The sequence below is a fragment of the Ixodes scapularis genome, unplaced genomic scaffold, assembly GCF_016920785.2.
Source record: "Ixodes scapularis isolate PalLabHiFi unplaced genomic scaffold, ASM1692078v2 PGA_scaffold3__209_contigs__length_174095766, whole genome shotgun sequence".
Lineage (NCBI taxonomy): Eukaryota > Metazoa > Arthropoda > Arachnida > Ixodida > Ixodidae > Ixodes > Ixodes scapularis.
The window spans coordinates 14,862,773-14,884,545 of NW_024609868.1; the positions used below are offsets into that span (position 1 = coordinate 14,862,773).

The 21,773-nt window shown below is 46.1% G+C and overlaps 3 protein-coding genes and 1 non-coding gene across 5 annotated transcripts in view; 3 read left to right on the plus strand and 1 right to left on the minus strand.

Annotated features, from left to right (window-relative positions):
* The window catches only part of LOC8037617 (histone acetyltransferase KAT6A), a 45,631-nt gene extending 39,167 nt beyond the window's left edge, over positions 1-6,464 (plus strand). For both annotated transcript variants that reach the window (XM_042292301.1, XM_029991855.4), the window contains one exon: positions 1,146-6,464. In XM_042292301.1, coding sequence (XP_042148235.1) covers positions 1,146-3,470 — 2,325 coding nt within the window. In that variant the 3' untranslated portion in view covers positions 3,471-6,464. The remainder of the gene's footprint in view (positions 1-1,145) is intronic.
* Positions 6,465-6,926: 462 nt separating this feature from the next.
* LOC115330157 lies at positions 6,927-9,349 on the plus strand. The gene is made up of 2 exons (XM_029991858.3): positions 6,927-8,117; positions 8,997-9,349. Exons 1-2 carry the CDS (start codon positions 8,063-8,065, stop codon positions 9,347-9,349), a joined length of 408 nt encoding a protein of 135 aa, XP_029847718.2. The 5' UTR covers positions 6,927-8,062.
* A 203-nt stretch (positions 9,350-9,552) lies between these two features.
* Positions 9,553-9,625, minus strand: Trnak-cuu. Its single transcript has one exon. It is a non-coding gene; the product is annotated as a tRNA-Lys (tRNA).
* Positions 9,626-9,847: 222 nt separating this feature from the next.
* Positions 9,848-18,219, plus strand: LOC8037613 (adenosine kinase 2). Its single transcript, XM_002405375.5, has 11 exons — positions 9,848-10,038; positions 10,474-10,548; positions 11,444-11,497; positions 11,980-12,058; positions 15,261-15,436; positions 15,699-15,804; positions 16,392-16,562; positions 16,716-16,751; positions 16,868-16,982; positions 17,498-17,584; positions 17,902-18,219. The coding sequence occupies exons 1-11, from the start codon at positions 10,022-10,024 to the stop codon at positions 18,030-18,032; spliced, it is 1,047 nt and encodes a 348-aa protein (XP_002405419.1). The 5' UTR covers positions 9,848-10,021; the 3' UTR covers positions 18,033-18,219.
* The last annotated feature ends 3,554 nt before the right edge of the window (positions 18,220-21,773 follow it).

A 21,773-nucleotide genomic window follows, 5' to 3' on the forward strand; every position in this document is an offset into this window, starting at 1 on the left:
AGGAAGGACATCTGTTTCCTTTGCGTAAAGCTGCGTTTGGGAAAGTTCATGTTTAGCGAATAAGGTGACAGCCTTGTTTGCTGAGCGAAAGGAAAAATGGAAGGGCATCTGCAATGCGACAGCTGCTGCATCCGTCGCAGCTTGCCGAACAGCTGGGTTAGTGAGTGCGGATGGAACTTTTTTATTTTTACTTGTCGTAAATGTAGACTTGAAAATGCCATGGGCGACCCAATTTTTGCAAAAAACAAATTTTTGAGACTTTAAAAATATTGCAAAGTATGTATTGATTATATGAAAACGCGACGCCATCGTAATGAGTTTATAGCGTGCCACTTACAGTCGTAAAGTTTTGTGGCCTTAAAATATTCTTGAAAGCCACGCTTAGCAAAATTAGAGAAATACTGTGCCCTTGAAAATAGTTGTTTACAGCAGGCACGTAGGTGGGGGGGGGGCACGGGCAAGCGGGCCAGTCCCCCCCCCCCCGAAATCTTCTATTTTGCTGGCACCTCCTCTCCCCCCTCCCCCTCATACAGCATTTTGTCACAGGCCCCCCCACCCCACCCAAGCAAAATCCTAAATACGTGCCAGGTTTACAGTATGTTAAGATTTACGCATTTTTTCTGTTTTAGTCCATGAATTAAAAGTTTGATTATGTGTTCAGTGGCCTTATAAGGAAAAACCATGTCAGGATTACTTCTTGGTGTGGATGGCACTTTTTGCTGTGGTAGTGATGAGGTCCTTCACAACTTGCCGAGTTGTGCTGAAATGGTGCAACAAGTCTGTCATCTGACAAGCTGCCCCATATTTCATAGATGCTTCTCTTTTTTATCTGGAGGTATATGTTCTTTCAGGACATTAAGGTAATTTTATAGCTCATTTTCTGAGCGTCATTTCGTTCAAATTAATTTTAAAGCAAGCAGCATAAAATCAATCGAGTTTTTCGTATTTTCATTTAAAAAATGGGATCGCACACAAAAGGCCTTCGTTACTAGAGAGACCGGCTACATTACATGGAGCTTGTTTCAGTCTCTGATTTTTGGCACTTTTCAAACATAGGATAAATAACTGCATTGTCATTGATAATGATTACAAATACATGACAATTGTGCCTCAGCAACCGGTTCTCTGCGTTCTACTTTCTGCAGAAGCAGTACATTCCCGTGGAATCTCCCAAGCCGGAGGAGGCCTCGAGCCCCGACGGCAAAGAGGCCGCCCCAGAGCCTGAGCCTGCTCCAGAACGGCCCCAAGACACTCCCGCCAGGAGTCCGGAAAAGGAAGACGTCAAAACGGCAGAACCGGAACAACCGCCGCCAGAGCAGCCACAAGCACCGTCGCACCCGGCGTCTCCCAAGTCGCCTGAGAAGGAACCAGACGCAGCCGCTTCGGTCGACGAGAGTAAAGAGCCGGAAGTCGAAGCACCTCAAAGATCACCGATCCCCGAGCTCCAGCCGAAAAGGCCCGCTCCGGAGGAAGCGGAGCCGAATGCCAGAGATGTCGGTGCGCCCGCGTCGTCAGAACATGCTCCCGAGACACCCGCTGAAGAAGAGGAAGCGCAGCCGGAGGAGCAAAAAGACGTTGCGCCGCCAGAGTCACCGAAAGTGGATTCCCCGCCGCCGCAGAAGGAACGAGAGTCGGTGGTGGTGGAGAACAGCCAGAGGGCCGCAAACGGCGGCGAGGGCGCTTACGGTGCTACGGAGTCACCGGAAGAGTCGGAGGAGCGCCGGGAACGCGACCTCCCGACGACAGAAGAAGACGGGCGCCCAAGTCCCGTCGAGGACCCCCGTTGCTACGAAGAGCGTCGCGAAGAGGCACGCGTCTGGGAGGAAGAGCACGGCAGCCAGGACTTTGCTGAAGGTGACGGGCAGCCGGAGACAGCGCGGCTGCCGGCGGTTCTGCTCCCAGCCGACTGCATGGCCAACAACGCGTCGGTGATCAGCACAAGCTCGCAGGAGAGCCAGGACATTGTGGTGGACAACAACCTGTCCCCCGTGGTGCAGTTGCCGCCGACGCCCATCACCCCGCAGACCCCCGGCTCGAACCCCCCGTCGCACCACACGTGCCTGTCGAACCAGTCGGTGTCCAGCTACGACTCAATGCTGGGCCATAGCCCAGCAGGGATGATGGGCTGCTCCCCGCACGACCTCACGATGGACACCAGCAGCCTCAAGGCGGCCCCCCCTCCCCCCGAGCAGCAGCAGCAACCGCCGCCCCGGCAGCAAGCCCCTCCCGTCATGCGCTACCAGGAACCTGCGCGGGAGGCCCCGGTGACCTCGCGGAGTGTGCCCCGCGACCCCATGGAGTCTGTGCGGATGGAGATGATGCGCGGGCGCATGTCGGTGGGAAAGCCGGACCTGAGCTGCATGGGGGTGTACACGCCGGACTCCTCGAGCAGCAGCATCCTGTCGAGCGGCGGCTACGGCTCCATGGAGCTGGACGTGAACCAGCTCCGACTCGAGTCGCCTGCTTCGATGGGAAGCAGCGCAAGCGACAATTCGAGCGCGCTGGACCACCTGTCGAGTCCCTACGCGGACTGCTCGCACGCACGGCCGCCCCAGGCGCACCACGCGTCCTCTCACACGTCGCACGCATCGCACGTGTCGCACGCCGGCCACCATCACCACTCGAGCCAGCACCACCACCACCGACAGGCGCAGCAGAGCTACTGCCGGCCCCTGCACCAGTCGGCGGCGGCCACGTCTGCCTCGCTGTCCCAAGGGGCCTTCGTGGCCGCGCAGGCGGCGGTGGCCCAGGCCCAGGCGCAGGCTGCCAGCCCCATGACCTCCTGCCCGGGCTCGCCGGTGCCCGGCATGATGCAGGGCATGGTGCTCATGCCACCAGCCTCCAACTACATGAGCATCTCGGGCGGTGGTGGCCCTCCCTCGTACGTCATGGGCATGCCCATGGGCGGCATGATGCCCTCGGCCGCCTCGGCGGCCTCCCAGCGCGGGTTTGCCGGCGCGCACGGGTATGCGGCTTACGGCGCGGCCTCCAACGCGGCCTCGTGCAGCCTCGCCAAGCTGCAGCAGCTGACCAACGGCATCATGGACATAGCCCCGGGCTCCCCGGGGCAGAGTGCTGCTGCCGCAGCAGCCGCCGCAGCCTGTGCCATGACGCCGCCGCCCTCATCGGCGACGTCCAGTTCGGCACGTTCCATGGCGAGCGCCGCGATGGCGCAGCACTACGGAACCAGCAACGCCTCTCCCAAGTACGGCTCGGGCAGCCACCGCTACCCGCGCAGTCCCATCAACCCCAACCTGATTGCGGGCTACCAGAACCTCAACGGGTACCGGCAGGCGGCGGCGGCAGCGGCGCAGTCGGCGCCTTACTTTCAGCAGGCAGCTCCGATGCAGATGATGAACATGCAGCCGCAGTATCAGGAACAGACGCCCGCCCAAAACCCCCTGTACGCCTACGGCTACCTCGGCGGAAGTCTCCCCCCACAGACTCTGAATTCCATGATGCGGCGGTAATGAGGACTCCCGGCTTGTCGTCCATCCCCCCCTCCCCTTTCGAACTCCCCGTGGGATCCGTCTCTTGCGGCTCTCCGCCGAGCCGCCCTTTCGCGTTTTTGCGGGAGTAGTGTCTCCTCGTTTTGTACATATTGCCGTTAAGGAAAGAAAAGACCTGTGATTTTTCTGTTTTTCCGTTTCCCGTCCTCCTCGTACCCCTCTTTGTGTCGACAGTGCGAGCCTGGGTTCGTTGTACATAGCGTAGTTGTTGCGTGCGTCGGGTGGGATTAATGCCGGTCGGACGAGCGGGCCGCGTTTCCAATGGACCAACCACCTCCTCTGTGTGTTTTTTGGTGGATGCTGTCGTTGGCCGCGAGGTTTCCGCTCCTGCGGGTGCGAGCGTCGGTGAATGGAGTGGGCCGTCTAGTGGCAAGGAGAAGTGCGTTGCGAAGGGCTCCCTGTGTTTAGGTCGGACGGGACAGCCCGTTGTCAACAGTCTCCAAGTCTTTAGCTCCGTTGCATTGTGTTATTCTGCGTCTTGGTTTTCCGCGTAACCTGGAGTCGCTGGATACTTTCTGCGTATCCGTCGTCCTTTGCCAACCGTGCTTGTCCACGTGCCAGTTGCTGTCACCATTCATTTTCTCTCTCTGTCTCTCTCTCTCGTTGCTTCGGACTTTGTTGGGAGTTCGAATTTGTGTCTGGTTCGGGTGTTTCCAATTTTGCGTGCATGTGAAGTGTTACCAAAGGCAGAAAGCTCATGATCGATGGGGTGCATCTATTCTTAATCTGTCAGTGGATACAACATGGAAAATCATCCTGTTATTCTGGGAATTTATCTGGCGACTCTGGCTTAACCTTGCACGTTTCGGCCGCTATTCTGGCACTTGCATTTCGTCGTTTTTGATTACTTAAAGCAAATGCGTGCCATTGTTTTTTTGTTTTTTTTTGCAAATTCACCATTTGTTACATTAATTACATCATTTTGTACCAGCACTCGTACAAAACTGCACTTTTTTTTTTTCTTCTTTAGGCACTTGCTTGAAGGTGGGTGTACTTAGCATTCTGGTTAGCAGTTGTTCAGTGTGGCCCCTATATGTGTAGAGGACAATGAACCCATCAGATTTCTCAGCTTCCCTGTAACAAATGTATCTACCTCCAAGTGTCGTCGGGCAAATGAGGATTGTCCTCTGGGCGCCTGTATTGCAGACTGCTGCCGACACATTCCTTGGAATTTAGCGTTTCATTCAAAACAGGAGTGATTTCAAAACGAGCAATTACTAATTCTCTAAAGTATACCACAAGTGCCTTGTTAATTTTGCAGCTGTACGCGTTAACAACCTAGATGCATGTAGCACTCCATAGCTATGTTCAGAGGTCGGTTGATCTTTTGTTCAGTGCTGTTTGTGCATTGGCGTGTCTGGCAAGTACTCTGTCCTCGAAGCAACTTTGCCGTCTTGCATAACCTAAGAAATCTATATAAAAATGGGAAGGGCCGACACGGCCCCCTTGGGTATAGAGTAAGCAAAAATGTTCCATAATATTTACCGACATGCATTAGCTGTGTACAAAATATACCCTGAACTTTGTTGCCTCCAAAAGTCATAACCCTCCGCTAGCGCCGCAGCATGTTTTACTTGTACCGTAATTTCTGCAGTGCTGCTGTTTTCCAGTTAAGTATTGGCGTCCCCCGGGTGGTGAGATTTTCTTTCTGCGTGTGTTCGACCTTACTCAGTGGATCGCTACACTCTTAAGGGTGCACTAAAAACTTTTCTGAGATTGTCTGTTCTTGGTGATAACTCATTCTATGGGATTTTAGCATTCCAGAAATCGAAAAATTATGCTCTTGCAACATCTATTTTCCCACTGAAAATGTGATTGAAGTTTGTGCCACGCCGCATTCTAACCGGAAAAATCTGGAGCTCAGAATTCAGCGGAGGCGCCGGCGACATGACGATGGGCGCACAATAGCCAATCGTAAGCCCCCTTTCCGAGAGAGGCGGCTTGCGACTGGCTTGTGCGTGCCAATCATCACGCCGCCAGCGCCTCCGCTGAGTTCTGTGCTCCAGATTTTTCCGCTTGGAAAGGGATATGGCATGACCGACCTTCTTTCACATTTTTAGTAGGGAAATAGACGTCACACGACCCTAATTTTTGGATTTCTAGGATGCTTGGGGCCTGTAAGATAAGTTATCACTATGAACAGGCAATCTCAGTAACGTCTTTAGTGCACCTTTAAGACTGACATTGCGTTTGGCCTTGACACATTGAGAATGTAAGGATCCTTTGGGCTTAAGAAAAACACAAAAGCAGCATTTCATTCTAAACCAGTGAAATGCACAAAAAACAATGTCAAAACACAAACTGCTTACCACCTGTATGAGCTGCCCCTCGCACTGAGAATTGAGTTCCGTGCAAAACTTGGCATTTATGACAATGTAGTAAGCCAAAACGACGCATTGCAGATGGTTGGTCCTCGTATGGAATGTGTGCAGGTTTCCCATGTATTTTTCCTGCGTGCTTGTACTACAATAGAGCAGAAATTGAGTATCTGAAGCTATTTTGTGAGTTATTTATTTAGCTAAATTGTTTAACTATTATCAAGGAGCACTTACTTGGCTTGCAGTGAGCATGTGATGTTTTTGATATGCTTTTTTACGGTTAATTTAATGGTTTTAGCTTGTTCGTCTTTTTCTTTGCTACTTTCAACGTTATACAATGCCGTAGGGTGTCGTCGAGTATTATTTTATTGCCCCGAGTCGCTTGAAGACGAAGCTAGAGATAGTGTGCGAACTTGTCGAGTCGAGCTCTTTCAGTGATGTGCTTCATATTTATCTGTTTCCGCTCGGATCTCTCTCCTCCTGGCTCTTGCACCTTATCTTTTAGAGACGTACCCATTGCCCCCACCCAGACCTTTAAGAAGAAACTGAAATGTTATGTAGTACGTTTCTTACCAGGGTTTTGCTGTAATGAAAAAGCTACTACAGTTTGACCGAAATAAAGGTAAAACAAAATGCATTTGCAACTTGCAATCTGCTGGAATCCCGGAATGTACTATTAATGAAAATTGATAGAATTTCCTGTCATTGCAAAGTTTTGCAATTACTGTCGAAACCGGTTATAACGAAGTCAACGGGAATCGGAAATCGCTTCGCTATATCCGCTATTTCGTTATAACCGACTTTGGTTATAACGATGTGGAAAAGGGAATCGGAAATCGTGGTCGCTTCGCTGTAGCCGCTATTTCGTTGCAACCGGTCTGGACAGTATACATTGCAAACTGGTCTCTGAACAGATGTAGTACTTTTCGTACAGGGTGTACCAAAAATAGTTCAAAGATTGTTTTTTTTTTTTTTTTTTTTCCTTCCTTATTGCAAAAAACAAGTTTGGAAATTAACCATTGTATTATTCAAAAGTTGCGCAATTTTCTGAAATTTTGAATGGGAAACCAGCAGCCGACGGAGCATTCGAATATACATGAAGCTGTATGGCACCAATTTGGGAACAACGGTCCCCGTTTTCCCGTTGCGATTTTCTGAATATCGCGTATAACTTTCTAACAGGATAACAGTCAGTTCTGAAAATTTGGCATTTGGTTCGGAGCACTAGTGCTGCATTTGAGCAGAGAATGGGCGTTCGACAACGCATAGTTTGTTTTTGTAGTGTATGAAACTACCTAGTTTTTTGTGGCTGACATCTCTGTACTTCCAAAATCACCTTACTAACAAACTCCTTCAGTGCCACAATTGGAACTCTTTCTGGTGCGAGGTTATTTTGACTTCAAGAAAGTGTATGACGACCTTCTTATTTCGAGAAAAATAGGAAAGGCCAACCAGTAATCGCCTGCCCGTGTAGACGGTGCTGGGCGCCTGGTCCAAACGTGACGTTTGCATTTTTAGTATACTGGCCAGTTTCGTGTCGAACAATAGGGTTTACCTCCTGCATTGGTGCCACACATAAGCACATTCCACTAAATTGTAGTAGTGGTTATGACAATAGCCTTTCAGCTACTACAGTAAAACTAGGAAAATTGATTGCACGTTTTTGTCATTGGTGTGCTCCGTACGGGATATTGGAAATGACACCCCGTGCCAGCTCATTTCTGCGACCTGACTGTGCAAAAACTTAACCGTTCAGCAATTTAAGATATCTAGGAACTAACTGCTAAAATGGGAAATCAATCCAAACCACTTCTGTGACTGCATCATATCTTCAAGATGGAATGCCCTGCAGAGAGCAAGTCGTCTGCTGCTTGCGCAGGAGTTGTGGTGACGTCAAAACAACGCCGAGCTCCAGTCGGCTTTGAATAAAAAGATATTGGGTAGACCTCTATGCTAGATGCCTTGAGACATCTACCCACTATCTTTTTCAATCGGCCAATAAGCGTTTGGGCATCATCGCAACCCCCGTCCAAGAAGCAGACGAACTTGCGCTCCACAAATATCTGAACAGGTTTACTGAAAGAAGTTGGAGCTGTAATAGTTGGTGGAGGAGAAAGAGGATATCCCACAAGAAGTTGCAAGCAATGGCATGGAAGAAAAAGAAGTATGCTCTAGTACGGCTGGATCAGGGCTGGTTGGTGTGAGGTGGTTCCCCAGTGAACCAACAACGGGAGAATGGCTCTTCGTCATCCCTTGGAGACGTTGAGTTTCTTGCTCCTGTTTTATACCGGTAAGTATCTCCAAATTCAAAGAACCGTTAAGTGGGCTTTTTGCGAAGGAGACAATTTGTCATGGAGCCACGGTTGATTCTGTGCTTGCTGAGCGCATGATTGGAATGAGCTTCCGTTTGTTGCCTTTTAAGGACCACGGTCTTGGTCGAGAATGCACTGCAAGGCCGAGCGACCAGGACAGATGCCGTGTCGTTTCTAGTCTGGCGTGAAAATGCGTCGCACCATGCTGGTGGTCATTTGCAATTTTTGGCGATAATAAATGGATGTTTGGTGGTGCAAAATGTTGGCTGTAGAAGGTATGCACTTGGCAGCAAGACCACCACAATGTCTGCTCGTGTGATGTCGATGCTATAGCCATGTATTGCAGTTGTCGGAGTTTTTGCAAGGCACAGCACAACCCAATTTGGGTTGGTTCTATTTATTTTGTGCAGCTAAGAGGTAATCCCTATTGTCAATTGAGCAAAATGTAGGCATGACCATTCTCCCTTCGGCAAAACGCCTCTCGATACATGATACGTGGAAAGCTGCAATGCTGAATGAAGAGTACCCAAGACTGGGGCTAGCCTGAGGGAAAAAGCCGACACATCTTTGTGCCTGTGTTGTCCTTGAGGAAACCCGGTCTAAGGTAAAAATTTCCACCATTTTGAACCTTCACCATCTAGCTGCTTGCTTTTTGTTCTGTGAATATATGCAAAGTAGGTCTTTTTGTGAGCATTTTTGGGTGGCATTGCAAAGCTGATGGCAAATCGACCACAGTAGGCTGTGGTGGATTTATTCTATTTATCTGCACCATCCTGCACCGGTGCAGAAAAGTGAATTGTGGCACCGAGTGCAAGTGAGCAGTTATCCTGAGAGTATGCATCCCCAATGTGCTCCAGGAACCACAACCCAGTATTTCATGTGCCCAACGAACCCGACGCAGTGCCTCAAGGAGTGCATGGTGACACGTGGCGTTCCAGGCTACTGTGGCGGCTTCCTAAATAGCCGTTGTTACTGTGCGGACAGCGAAACGCCAGATCAGCTCCCATCAACAGAAGAGCAGTATAACCATGAAGAAGTGCCACTAGCAACGCAACAACCGGCGGAAAAATTGATTCCAGTAGCGGTCCATTTCGTGGGAGGCGATGAAGCTGTGGACGCTGCAATGGAAGAACTCTTAGCGCTAGATGCCTACCGGGACGACGTTGTTGAGGAGAGACCCGTTAAAATCGGGAATAATGATCCGCTGTAGTATAATAGCAGTAAATAAAAGAAACTTGCCTGTCAACAGTTTTCTGAAAAATCACCTGAAAGAAGAGGGACCAATGCGAGTTTTCTTTTTTTTTTTATGAAATTGTTGTAACATTAAATACATTTTTAATGTTACAACAATGTCACATGTTACCAACCCCCGATTTAACAACAATAAAAAAACGTATCAAAGAATAAAAAATGCGCCCAACGTGGGGCTCGAACCCACGACCCCGAGATTAAGAGTCTCGTGCTCTACCGACTGAGCTAGCCGGGCGGTACATTAGGGCCGAAATAGAAAGCCTATTTAAACGCATAAAATACTTAAGTAACTTTTTATTTTCTGTTTTTTTACAAGTGATAATGTTTTCGTTATTTAGATGTTTTTAATAACTTACGAGGAAAGTAGGTGCCTTTAAGTTTATCTCGGTGTTTAGCTAAAAAGCTTATATTATGTTGCTTGGCAACGGCAACACAATCCGTCAGCTCCGACCAATCATTCTGCGAAGTCATCCAGCCAACGTGATCCAGTACATCCTGTTTAACCGCAGTCGCTGGCAGTTGCCGCGGTGTCACAAACACACAGCCCTGAACACCTGAGCTTTCCGGTCCTGCCAGCCCGTGTGCTTCTTATCATCTCGTCCACTACGTCTCCTACACGTACCACGCCACGATGAGCTCCACACTCAGGTGAATTTAACTTATTCCCCGTATCCCAAGAAAAATAAAACCACGTGTTCTGTCTCCATTGGGCGCCAAACATCTCGAATTGACCCAACCCCCGACAGAATGTAACGCCGATAACGTTTCTTCTCGTGTCGATGGTACCGGCTGCCTGTGCCTAAAACAAAGTGGACACTGTAATATGTGTTCATTATTGACCAAAATCGTCGACCGCGATTAAAAGCGCGAAAAACGGCCCGTCTTGTTTGCGGCGCACGTCTCTTGCTGCCGTTGCTAAAAGTTAGTGTCGATACCGCACGCAGATTACAAAAGATTTCGCTTAAGTAGTCGTTGATTCTCGCCTTCTGAACTACGACTACTGCGGAACTTTCGCAAGTGCACAAGATGGGTTTTGGTGACTTTTGTTTACGAGATGCGCTCATATTACTATTTCTTTTTCAGAAAAGGAATGCTCTTTGGCATGGGCAACCCGCTGCTCGACATATCGGCTACTGTCGAAGATGATTTCTTGACGAAGTGAGTTCCGATCAATAACAGTTAGTAATCTTCATTTGTGCGTAAGATAGTATTCCGGAAAGTCTGAGCCTGTCGCCCAGAATTAACGAGGATTATATGCGATGCAGAGAATCACAAAACAAATTAATAAACAGGGCGCAGATGCGACTCTGCGGGGACTAGCTCGCGGCACAGCAGTTTTAGGTTTGTTTATGATAGCAGTTTGCTGAACAACGTAGTGCACTGCATTTTAATATTTCTTCCAGTTTCGGTTTCATCATCCACTGCTTAATTTAGAGGTTGTGGCTAAGGTTCCGTCCAGACCGAAAGTTAGCAAACCCTTTAGAGTTTCATCCAGATGGAACGATAGTCATCATTAGGTTGAGCTCCGTTTAAATGATGTTTCAGTGAACAGCGGCCATTTGAGTAAATCAATGTTTTAGCTAATGATGTGTATCGCGCGTGTTAACCCATCTGGCCCCCCTGTTCACACAGCCTCGAGGCGACAGTCTGCGGTGGCTCATTACAAAAATACTAACCCACCTGGCCCACCCGTACATGCCGCTTCGTGGCGGCCAAATTCGCTAAAGTGTCTTTCGATGAAAAGTCAAGGGCGAAACTTTGTTTCGCCCTTGACTTTTCTAAACAGTCTAACGCTAAACAGTCTGTCGACCAACTGAGTGCTACCCCTACTGCACCTGCTGTCTTCTCATCTGGAAGGAACTCTTCTAGGCCCGCTATCGTTCCTTCAGGACAGAACTCTACTGCATCTGATATTGTTCTGTCCGGACGAAACTCTAGACACTTGATAATTTAAATAACATGCATGTAGCAGCGCACTGTTAAATTCTTGCCTTACAATATGGTTGGAACATGTCCCACATCCCACAACACGCCACAATTTCTTTTCCCTCAGATACTCATTGAAACCCAACGACGCCATTCTTGCCGACGAGAAACATGCGGCTTTGTAAGTAACAATTTATTAGATGGTTCATTCCAACGTCTTTCCTTTTGGGGAGCGCGCAAGCGGCGGCGACGGCATGTGGCTCCTCTGTTTTGTGTTATTACTTTGAAGTAATAAATTAAAATACTAGGCTTCTTTTTTTTTTTTTTTCTTAAATCAATTGGGATTGAGCTGTTTGATGAGGGGGAAAAGTGCCTATATTCCACTTCAAATTAGGCCATAGCTGTCGGGGCTTTCGTGCATGCAGGCTCGAGTGACTGCTACATCATTAGTAATAATAATAGTAATCTTTATTGACTCAGGGCAGCCACGGTGCTGCCTCTAGTAATGTAGGTTATGTGATGATTTAACATACAAGATGATGACTGCATGTGCTGTTCTGATGGTCGCAAAAATGCCGTCCGGTTCTTGGTGGTTAAGCCACATTGTGCATCCCTTTTTCCATTGTACTTTTAATCAAGATGCTGTCATATTTTTTTCTACAGGTACACGGAGCTTGTGGGAAAATATGACTGCAGCTATATTGCAGGTGGTGCGACGCAAAACACTCTGCGGGTGTTTCAGGTACGGCACAAATTCTGCCTCGCTGCCCTCGTTAAAAGGAATCATTGAGTCATCGAGCACAATGTCGTGGAGCCGTTGTAAAATTCATGTTCAATGTATCAAGTTTTATTTTTTTGCTTCCTGTCGTTTGCTTATTTTAAATCGAGGTAAATGTACCTCTGCACATCCTGTCGTTCGCTCTTTTTAAATCGAGGGGAATGTACCTCTGCACATCCTGTCATTCGCTCATTTTAAATCAAGGTGAAGACTATACCTCTGCAAAGGTAGCTTTAGTTTTTGATAGATTGCTTATGGATCATGCTGATTTAGCATCTGGTACAAGCACTTTTTTTTTTTTTTTTAGTATACTGTGAATTTTTAAAAAGCAAAAGTAGGGGAAGGGTAGGTTGCCATAACAAAGTAACAAACGGGTTATTGTTCAGCATAAAAATGGCTAATGATGGCAATTCTGAAGATGTTGTTGGCAATGATTAGGTTTTCTCTATTCACAACATTCTGTTGCAAATAGTATGGAATTTTGCTTCATAGTGTCACGCTTAGGCGATGTCAAGAGGGTAGGTCTACACATACAAAATATCACAACTGTATGTGGTCACTAGGATTCTTCAGGGTGATGAGACCCTCTCGTACTATCAACCCAATCAGTTTATGCTTTACAATTTTTCTTTTGTTCATTCCAATTTTTTGCAAAATTTGCATACTGAATATCTTTCCTGAAGGCCATTTCGACCGTTTGGTCACTTCGCACTCATAGTATGTATGTCAATATGACACTTCCATTTGTGTCGTATCCATAGCAATATGGTCGCTTAGTTGTAATCCAATGGTCGGAGATTTGAGACTACAAGATCTCTGGGAGCCTAGCTGAGAATTCATGAAAGAGTTGCACATAAAAGGACAGCACACAAAAGATGTACTGCCCGTGTTCTGTCCCTGTGTGTGTAATTCTGCTGAGAGCTTTTAGTCTGTACCAACACGCTCACCTCGAAATAGCTGCAAATGTTCCCTTTTCTCCATTCCTTGCAATCTTGCCCAAATATTGCTGGTCTGTGGGCTAATCTTCCTAGTAACTGGAAAGCCATGGTCTCTTTCTCCAACCTCTTTTTTGAGAGAGGCACGATCAGTTACGACTTCGTTTTGCCTTCCGATTTCATTTTCATGTGTCTTGGTCTCTCGTTTCCTTCTGTCATCTGTCGTCGGAGCTTTTGTAGAGCTAGTTTGATGTACAGGACATATTCTCTGGGTCAGGTACATATGTGCTGTACTATAAAAAAGTCAATCCATGTCACAGGTGTGCATGAAGAATTGGGACTGGAGCTGTGGGACTCCAGTCGGTCTTGTCGTCGTCCTCCTTTCATACATAAAAATGTATGTGTACATTATTAAGATTTGAAAAAAAGAAAACGGAATAAATAATTTGAGGTGCGATTCACCAATCCTAGCTGTTTCAAATCTCAGCCGGCAACTTGATCCTTTTAAACTGTTCTATTTTTTTATGAATTTGTCTTTCTATATTTCCGTCTTGTCTTATAGTGAAGTTCACTGATAAGTTAGGCCCGTCCCCCCTTTTTTTTAGACCTGTTGTGGTTATTCGCTCCTATCAGTGTTTGCATACATATGTTTGCAAAAAAGGTTGTTTCCTTCTTTGTGTTCTTTTTTTATGTTTGTGGAGGTGCCTGAAGTCTATATAAGCAGGATTTTTTGTCAATAAATTTCAGTTGTGTTTGAGACTCTTGTTCTTCCTCTCCTTCATTGTCGTCTTTCTCCCTAGTCATTATGTTTAAATGGAGGTTTTGTTTTACTTTGAACAAAACATGCAACTTGGATAAATCTCAATTTCTGAGATAGATAAAAAAACCTTCCCCCCTCAACTTTTAAATGGAAACAGCTACACAACTGTTACAACTTTTTTTTTTTTTTTTTTTTTGATTCTGTGTTTTCTTGGCGTTCACTTTTCTCTGGCTAATAGCTAGCACTATTGCCTCGATGGCTCCCTGCGCTCCTTGCTTATCTTCGGGCTTATCTTTGAGATGCTCTTGAGTGTGGCCCGAGTTGATTCTCGTTGCTGGAGATTGGCATTAGCTCGCACGCAATATAAAGGTAATGGCAACTGTCACAAAATTTGCTGGCAGGAAATCAGTCCCATCGCAGAACTCTTATTGTCGAGTCTTTATGACGTGGAAAACAATACATTCCTGGCCTTTAGAATGATAGAATTTTAGCGTGGTTGCTTTGTTTGTTAAAGCATATAGTGAAAAGTGGAATCCAAATTTTTTTGTTTTTTGTAACTTTGCAATAATGCAACCTAGTTTGCAGCCAAGCAGTCAGTAGGATTTTTGGTTTCAGAGCCTTTAAATTCGTTGACCAAAAATTGCTCAGGGTAGTTGGACTTGACAGAAGTTGAGAAATCCTCAGAAGTAGCAGCACTGAAGAAAAATGTTTCAGCCGTTAGCTGCTCTTATCTTTGAAAGGATGCTTTACCAGTTTTTTCATGGTTTTTGATTGCCCTGATATTGGCTCAGTACACCAATATGGATGAGTGAATTAATAATCCAAATAATATGTCAACTTTTTTTTGGAAGGATAAAAGCATGAACAAAGCGAGAACAATAAAGACGACAGGACAGGCGCCTGTCCTGTTGTCTTTGTGTCTTCATTGTCCTCGTTTTGTTCACCTTTTCTTCTTTTAATAAAAAAACACTCACTTGGCAGGTGCAACAAAATTGTGCAACATACTATGTTATCAAGACTGCCTGCTTAACCTGCAAATCTGCCTTCCAGCGACATGCCTCTGAAATACACGGAGAAACTTGAATGTTGGTCTTAGCGTCATCTTGCATCAATAGCTGTTCCCAATTTAGAGTTATCAGATTGTAGCATGCTGCGCAGAGGAAAGCCCGGTCATTCAGAAAATTCAGGCAGTTTGGTTAACTAAAAAAATTATGCAGCTTTTTCGCACACTTTGTGTGCTTCCACGTCTTGTACGCACACTTCCGCATTTTTACATGCGGAAGCGTCGGCAATCGCTGTAAAAACTTGCAGCGTATGCACCGCTTCAATGCACAAGCTCGACGTTGCCCTAATGAGAGAATCGAGGGTCATTGAGCAACTCGTTAATCAGACTGCCAGCTTTCATTTCGCAGTCTCTTCAATAGACAGGCACAGTTGATTTGAGCGTCCCAGTCTCTTCTTTCGACGCCAGTGGGTGGTCCAGGTTCCCGAAGTGACGACTTTCATGGGATGCATCGGCCACGACAAGTTTGGCGGCATCCTGGAGCAGAAGGCCAAGGAGGCCGGCGTGAACGTGCGCTACCAGTACAGCGACAAGGAGGCCACTGGAACTTGCGCGGTGCTCCTCACCCAGCAGGGCCGAAGCAGGTGAGCAGACACCCTGGCGCGTGGAGCACGTCTCAAACCGATGCATTAAACATGGCCCCAAAGGTGTTGCCTCAATTTCGGCCCAACGACGACTGTGCATTCTTTGCATTGCCCTTCGATTGGCGTGCCCCTTCTTGCGTTACGACGTGCCAGTGACGTGTGCTGGAACACTTGGTGTACTTGCTGTACCGGACGACGCACTTAGTCGTCGTCTGATTTTCCTGGCTTTAACTCTCTCGATTAAACGACACATTGTTTGCAGGTCTCTGTGTGCCAACCTGGCTGCAGCGCAGCTCTACTCTTCGGAGCACCTTTGCAAGCCCGACAACAAGGCTTTGATGGAGGAAGCCTCCTATTACTACATTTCAGTATGTCACCAACATCCTCTGTCCCTCATCACGGTTTTAAACGCACAACTGAGGAAGTCGTAGCATCTCTTTTTGCAGCGATAGCTTTATATGGGAAGCCTGCATGGACCGTACTTGCTCATGCTGGTGTCAGTTGCACTGTAGCAAGGCTACGAGAGAGGTGTCAACGACGGAGCGCAGCTGTTGGTTTGTTGTCGGATCGTAACAACATTGCACTGCAGTAGGGGTAGGCTAAGAGACCCTTCCGCCCCGCGCCCCATGCTGCATAGGAACAGGGGTTGCGGATTCATAGAATAATCTAATAGCAGGCACAGAGGCATTACATTGTCAAGTTTGCACGGCAGCATCCGTGTCATGCCATTCAATTCCAAATCTTTTAGGAAAGTGTCTCTAAGAGGGAGTGAAGTCTTTCTTGCATCGCATCCACAATTCTTTCGCTTTGTGTCGCATCGCATATACCGTAATTCCGGTTATTTCACATTTCGATTATCTCACAGTATTTCACATTCTTTGCATTTGGCGGAACGTCTAAGCCAGGCGACGTTTTTTGTGCCGTCACAAGTTGGGCCGTTTGTCTTTCCCCGCAGGGATTCTTCCTGAGTGTCAGCCTGGACAGCATCCTGACGGTAGCCAAGCATGCGTGCAGCAAGGGCAAGACGTTCTGCATGAACCTGAGTGCCCCCTTCCTCTGCAGCATCTTCAAGGAACAGATGATGCAGGCCTTCCCCTACATCGACATCCTCTTTGGCAACGAGACGGTGAGCACTGACCAAGTGCCGAGTTAGTGCTGGATTGTGTGTATAAGCAAAAAAAAAAGCTATGGTCACATTCATCAGAGCATTGAGATTGCGCAAAGTCAGCACTTTTGTCTATTTGACCCTTCTGTCCTCTTCCTTTCTTTTACATTACAGGAAGCCCGTGAGTTTGCAAATGTGCACAACTTGGGAGTAAGTTATACCTGCTTTTTTTTACTTGCAACATTTTGGCCACTTTTTAAGCTGCTATGCACAGAATACAAGTCAGTGTTTCTGGAAGTCACAAGCCCACACTCTTGTCCCCTCAGACCACCGACACGGTCGAGATTGCCAAGCTGATCAGCAAGTTTCCCAAGGAGAGCGGCCACTTCGAGAGGATGGTCGTCATCACCCAGGGAGCGGAGGACGTGATAGTTGCCCAAGGTATATTTATGCCCCGCACAAGCGTGTTAAATGCTGGGGCGTGTAGCAGTGGAAGATACCTTCACTAATTATGTGATCAGTTAACCAAACAAGAAAAGTGTCAGACGGCCAGAGGAACCAGTGTGTGAGGAATTAGTGTGTTGATGCTTGCTGGTTGAGAGATGGCGGCTACCGACATTCGGCTGTCCGACCTTTCCATGTTCGATAGAGGTACATTCAGCTAGGCGAGATTCGTTTCTTTTGCCCCCATAGGCATGATGACGTGCACTGTGTACCTCTAGGCCGCATGCTCCCATCATTGGCTTTGTCCAACACTGTACACTACAACTGCAATGGCTGTCAGTGTGAAAGAACCTTTTGTTCTCTTTTCCGGTTTTACTGCTGTCCCAAGTTTACAGAGCTTTTTGTCCTAACGTTAGGTGCTATGGGCATGAATATCTAGATTCTCCTCTGCAAAACGTTGCCATTAAAAGTCTGGCACAGCTTTAAATGTTGGGTTCTATTTCTTCTTGCAGGTAATGATACACAAACCTTTTCTGTGCCGAAGCTCAAGACTGAAGACATTGTCGACACCAATGGCGCCGGTGATGCCTTTGTTGGAGGTGAGGTCCTTTTGTCGTTTTTGCTTTTAGTGGCTGAAGAGTGACTATACGGCATTTCACTTTGCAACGGACTGCAGCGGATGTGATGTGAGATCGGAGCCAGTCCAAGGCTGTGGGAGTGTCACGCAATCTGCAAGAGGGGTGTAGTGACAAATGGGGCACATCACACATTTACAGTTCTGGATTGGGTGGGATGGCTCGTAACGTTCGTTGCAGTCCATTGTAAGATGATACATTGTATAGTAGGTGGAAACCACTCATTCAAATCATTTACTTTGCATTTGTCTTCCAACTGTCGTCTTTTCTTTATTTGCCAGGTTTTCTGGCCATGTACCTGCTGGGAAAACCGATCGAGACATGCGTCCGTTGTGGCATCACAGTTTCTGTGGAAGTAATCAAAAAGTCCGGTTGCACCCTACCGGACCGGGAAAGTGTCCATGTTGTATAATTCCGACGTGCAGTTTCCTTGTTAGCGGCTGGACTGGGACACTGTTTCCTTGTTATAAGCCGCTGGACTAGGCTAAGCAATTTCTTTGTTGCAAAGGACGGGGACTAGGTTACTTCGCTAAAACATTCTTTAATAGGAAATTTGATAATGAAATGTTAACCCTGTGAATAAATCACCTCTTTTTATACTTTGGCGAGTATATCTGCTTTCATAATAAATTTGTTTAACCGAAACGTGAGAACTTTGTGGACATAACTACATGCCCCACTGCACTGCCAGGTCGTTGCATTAGGTCTGTGCAAAGTTTTGAAATGCCACACTCCTCAATTTAACTCTGAAACCAGTTAGTTTTGCTCCATCTCGCTGCTAGGTGTCTTTTGGGCAGTTAGTTGGCTGCTCCGAGTGTGCTTCTTATTTGTCTTTCGGGCAGTTAGTTGGCTGCTCCGAGTGTGCTTCTTATTAGGCGCTACAGTCTGAGCTGATTATAACAGACCTTGATTCTGGTCAAAATTTTGGTCTGTTGTAAAAGGAGTAGTTTGTATGCGGATATGAAGTTGAGTCAGTGGTATGTAGAGGAAAACCAACCGAACTTTAGAAATCGGTATGTTATCCAAACGTCCGTTGTAATGAGCTTAGACTGTAGTGCACTGCATAAATGCTGCCCGGAAAGAACCACCATTCTGGGTATGTGGCCTTGCCACTGCGTGACTGCACACCAGTCATGGGTAGTATCGCAATACTAACTTTTAACCATAGTTTGGTGCATTTTCTTTTTCTAATAACTAACGATACCTTTAATACTTTTTTGAAAGATTAACTAAGTAGTATCTGCAAAGAGATACTTTTAGGGAAAACATTACCCTATTTTGTGAACACTAGAGTGGGCTCAACTATGTGCGGAGGTTGTGTCCCACATTAAGACGCAACAAAATAAAACAAACTCAAAACTTTTTTCGTCAAAGCAAGATGCCGGCGCAGAAAGCAAATGTTTTTCCACTTTTTTTTTTTTTCTACACGCAGAAAAGCACATTTAGCATTTGCTTTATTCTAACTTTTCCGTGCGTGGCTCTCTCGGTCACCCTTTCCGGCCTCATCGAACACTCCCGCCTCTTCAGCCAAGTGAAAGAGCATTCAGCGTTAAACAGTGAACTGTTTAACGCTGAACGAGAGCCTCTGTCGTCGGTGCCGCAGCATTCGCGGTGACAGCTTTCTTTGCGAAAGCGAGTGACTGCCAGTAGACGCTGCCCGGCCTGATGTTTCAACTGGTCAACTTGCCCTTTGCCAAGGGCCGCAAGCCCATAATCCACGGTCGAGTCTTTTGTTCTGCGTTGCATAGAAGAAATTTAAAAGAAAAGCGCTACACATTCCGAGACAACTTTATACAGTTCCAAATGGTTTAGCCTTCCCCTCCCTATTGTAATGTACCTGTCTGTTACTGGGATCTCCCTCTCCTCTTGGCTGAGAAAGGGTAATAAGAGAGCTCTTAAGAGAAAGAGGAAGGTAATAAATATAAATTGTAGTCGTTGTGTGTTGTCATCAATATCTACATAGCAAAATAGAAAATAAAGTATCTTGAAAGTAATCAAGTTACTATGACTACTAAGTAAATCAAACATTACTTTTACTTTTAAGTTGCTGTAACTAACTTAAAGGGGTACTCCAGCGATTTTTTCATGGTCGCTGAATTGTCTCGAAATTGGCTCAACACACTGATAGACATGGCTGTAACAGTTCCCCAAGTATTGTGTGAAAAGAAAAACATTTTGCAAAGTTATTGAATTTTCGAATTATGTTTTCATCGTGTTTCGCAAGCTGAAAACCCGTACTACCAACAGAAGTGCGACGACAGAAATGGTACAGAGAGCAGTAAATCAGGTTTCCAACTTATCGAAAGACTTTTAAAGGTGGGCAAAAAATGCTTGGAAGCTGATTCATTGAAAAGCACACAAGAAATGCTCTATGCATACTCTCTTGAAGATTATTTGCACAACCTGAAAGTTTACCATTTGTGGCATCGCACCACTGGAGAGCATGCGGAAATTTGAATGTTGGTTTCAGCACATCCTCATTTACAATTTTCTCAATTGCTCTTGAATTTCGAGAAAATAAATAGGATACCATGAAGACTAAAGTCCAGGTAAAGTAAAAGTAAATTTCCCAAAACTGCTGCATGCTGCTTCTGAGAGGGGACCCTTTCTCTGGTAAATGTATGTATAATAGGTCTACCTTGCATTAAAACCAATGCTTGATACATTAAACTTCTGATTAGAATTGCGTGTTTTCAGAGTTTATTTTTCGATAAATTCAGAGGGCGATTTTTTGGAGCTTATTTTTCGCTGGAAATTCGGGGTTTATCAGAGTTTATTCTTTGTTAGATTGCCAATTCTCAGAAATATAAAGATTAATTTTACTGTTATTTTTTTTCAGTATACAAAAGTGTTTGGACAGAAACATACACCAAACTCATAAAACAATCACCATTATCGAAAGATATTTCTGCAGCTGCATTTGACATCAGTATACAGCTCAAGTTTGTTTGCTTCTTGCACGGGAGTCTTGATGTTGGAACACCGAGTTTTTGCCTGAATTAAAAAGAACAGTGAGTAGACCTCAAGGCATCTAGCATTGAGGTCTACCCATTATCCTTTCAAGCAAAGCCAAACGGAACTCAGCGTCGTTCAGACGTCACCGCAGCCCCCGCGCATATAACCTTCAGCTGCCCTCCCCGAATCCAGGAGAAAAGCTCACCTTGAATTAAATTTTTGTACAAGGTTCCGGGCTGCTTAGATGCTAAAGCTGGTTTGGAACAGCTAAAATGCTACATGCGACTACAGCTGCACGCAGACAATTCTATGGGAGCTCTAGCTGATTCAGCCCTCGTCTCACTTTCATCTCGTCAGTTTCCTCCCAACTTTTGCCCTATTTAATCTTGAAGTAGCATGGTTGCAGGAAATATCAACTTGATTTGCTTATCAAAATAGCTTAGAATTGAAAGCGTATACTACCTTAAATAAATGGTCAAATACGAAGCTTTGGGACTTTCATTTGCCTACTACTTAAAAAGTAATGCAACATAAAGCAATCCAGGAACAACTTAAGTTGACTACACTGGTTATATTTTCCCAGGCAATCCTCTATTTACCGTTTAGAAAAACTATACTTGCAATGTCATGTAAAGTGTGCAATAAATTCATACTTCAGTTAAATGTATTTCAGTTGAGTCAAGGCTCACTTCACAGGTGAGCCCTCCACCCCATCTGTCAAAAGGCAGGCAAGCTTTTCTCCGCCGTCCGCCCTCCCCATCCATAGTCCAAACTGGAAACCGAAATGGTGGTTTTTGTCGTGGTTCAGAGGTTCGGAAGTACATTCGCTCGCTGAACTTAATGAACCTCAACAAAATAAACGGGAAACTTCCTAAATAAAAAAAAAAAAAAAAGTTGAATTTGTTTTTGCTTAGAATTACCAGCCCTCTGCTCCGACAAACTTTATTCGTAAAATGCCATTTTTTTTTGTTTTGCCATCGACTTTAAAATTCTGAGTTTTTCGCATAAATCCTAACTGCAGAAAATTTTACCGGCGAGTGTTTTTCCGAGTTTATCGGATTAATCTGAAAAGACTGAACCCTACTTGTAATACATAACAAATCTGAAAAAAAACCGGTAGGATACGGATACGAACTGCCACGATGACACCAACGTTGCAAAGCACCGAACCCAAAAAGAACTGTTCCAGCTACCAAAG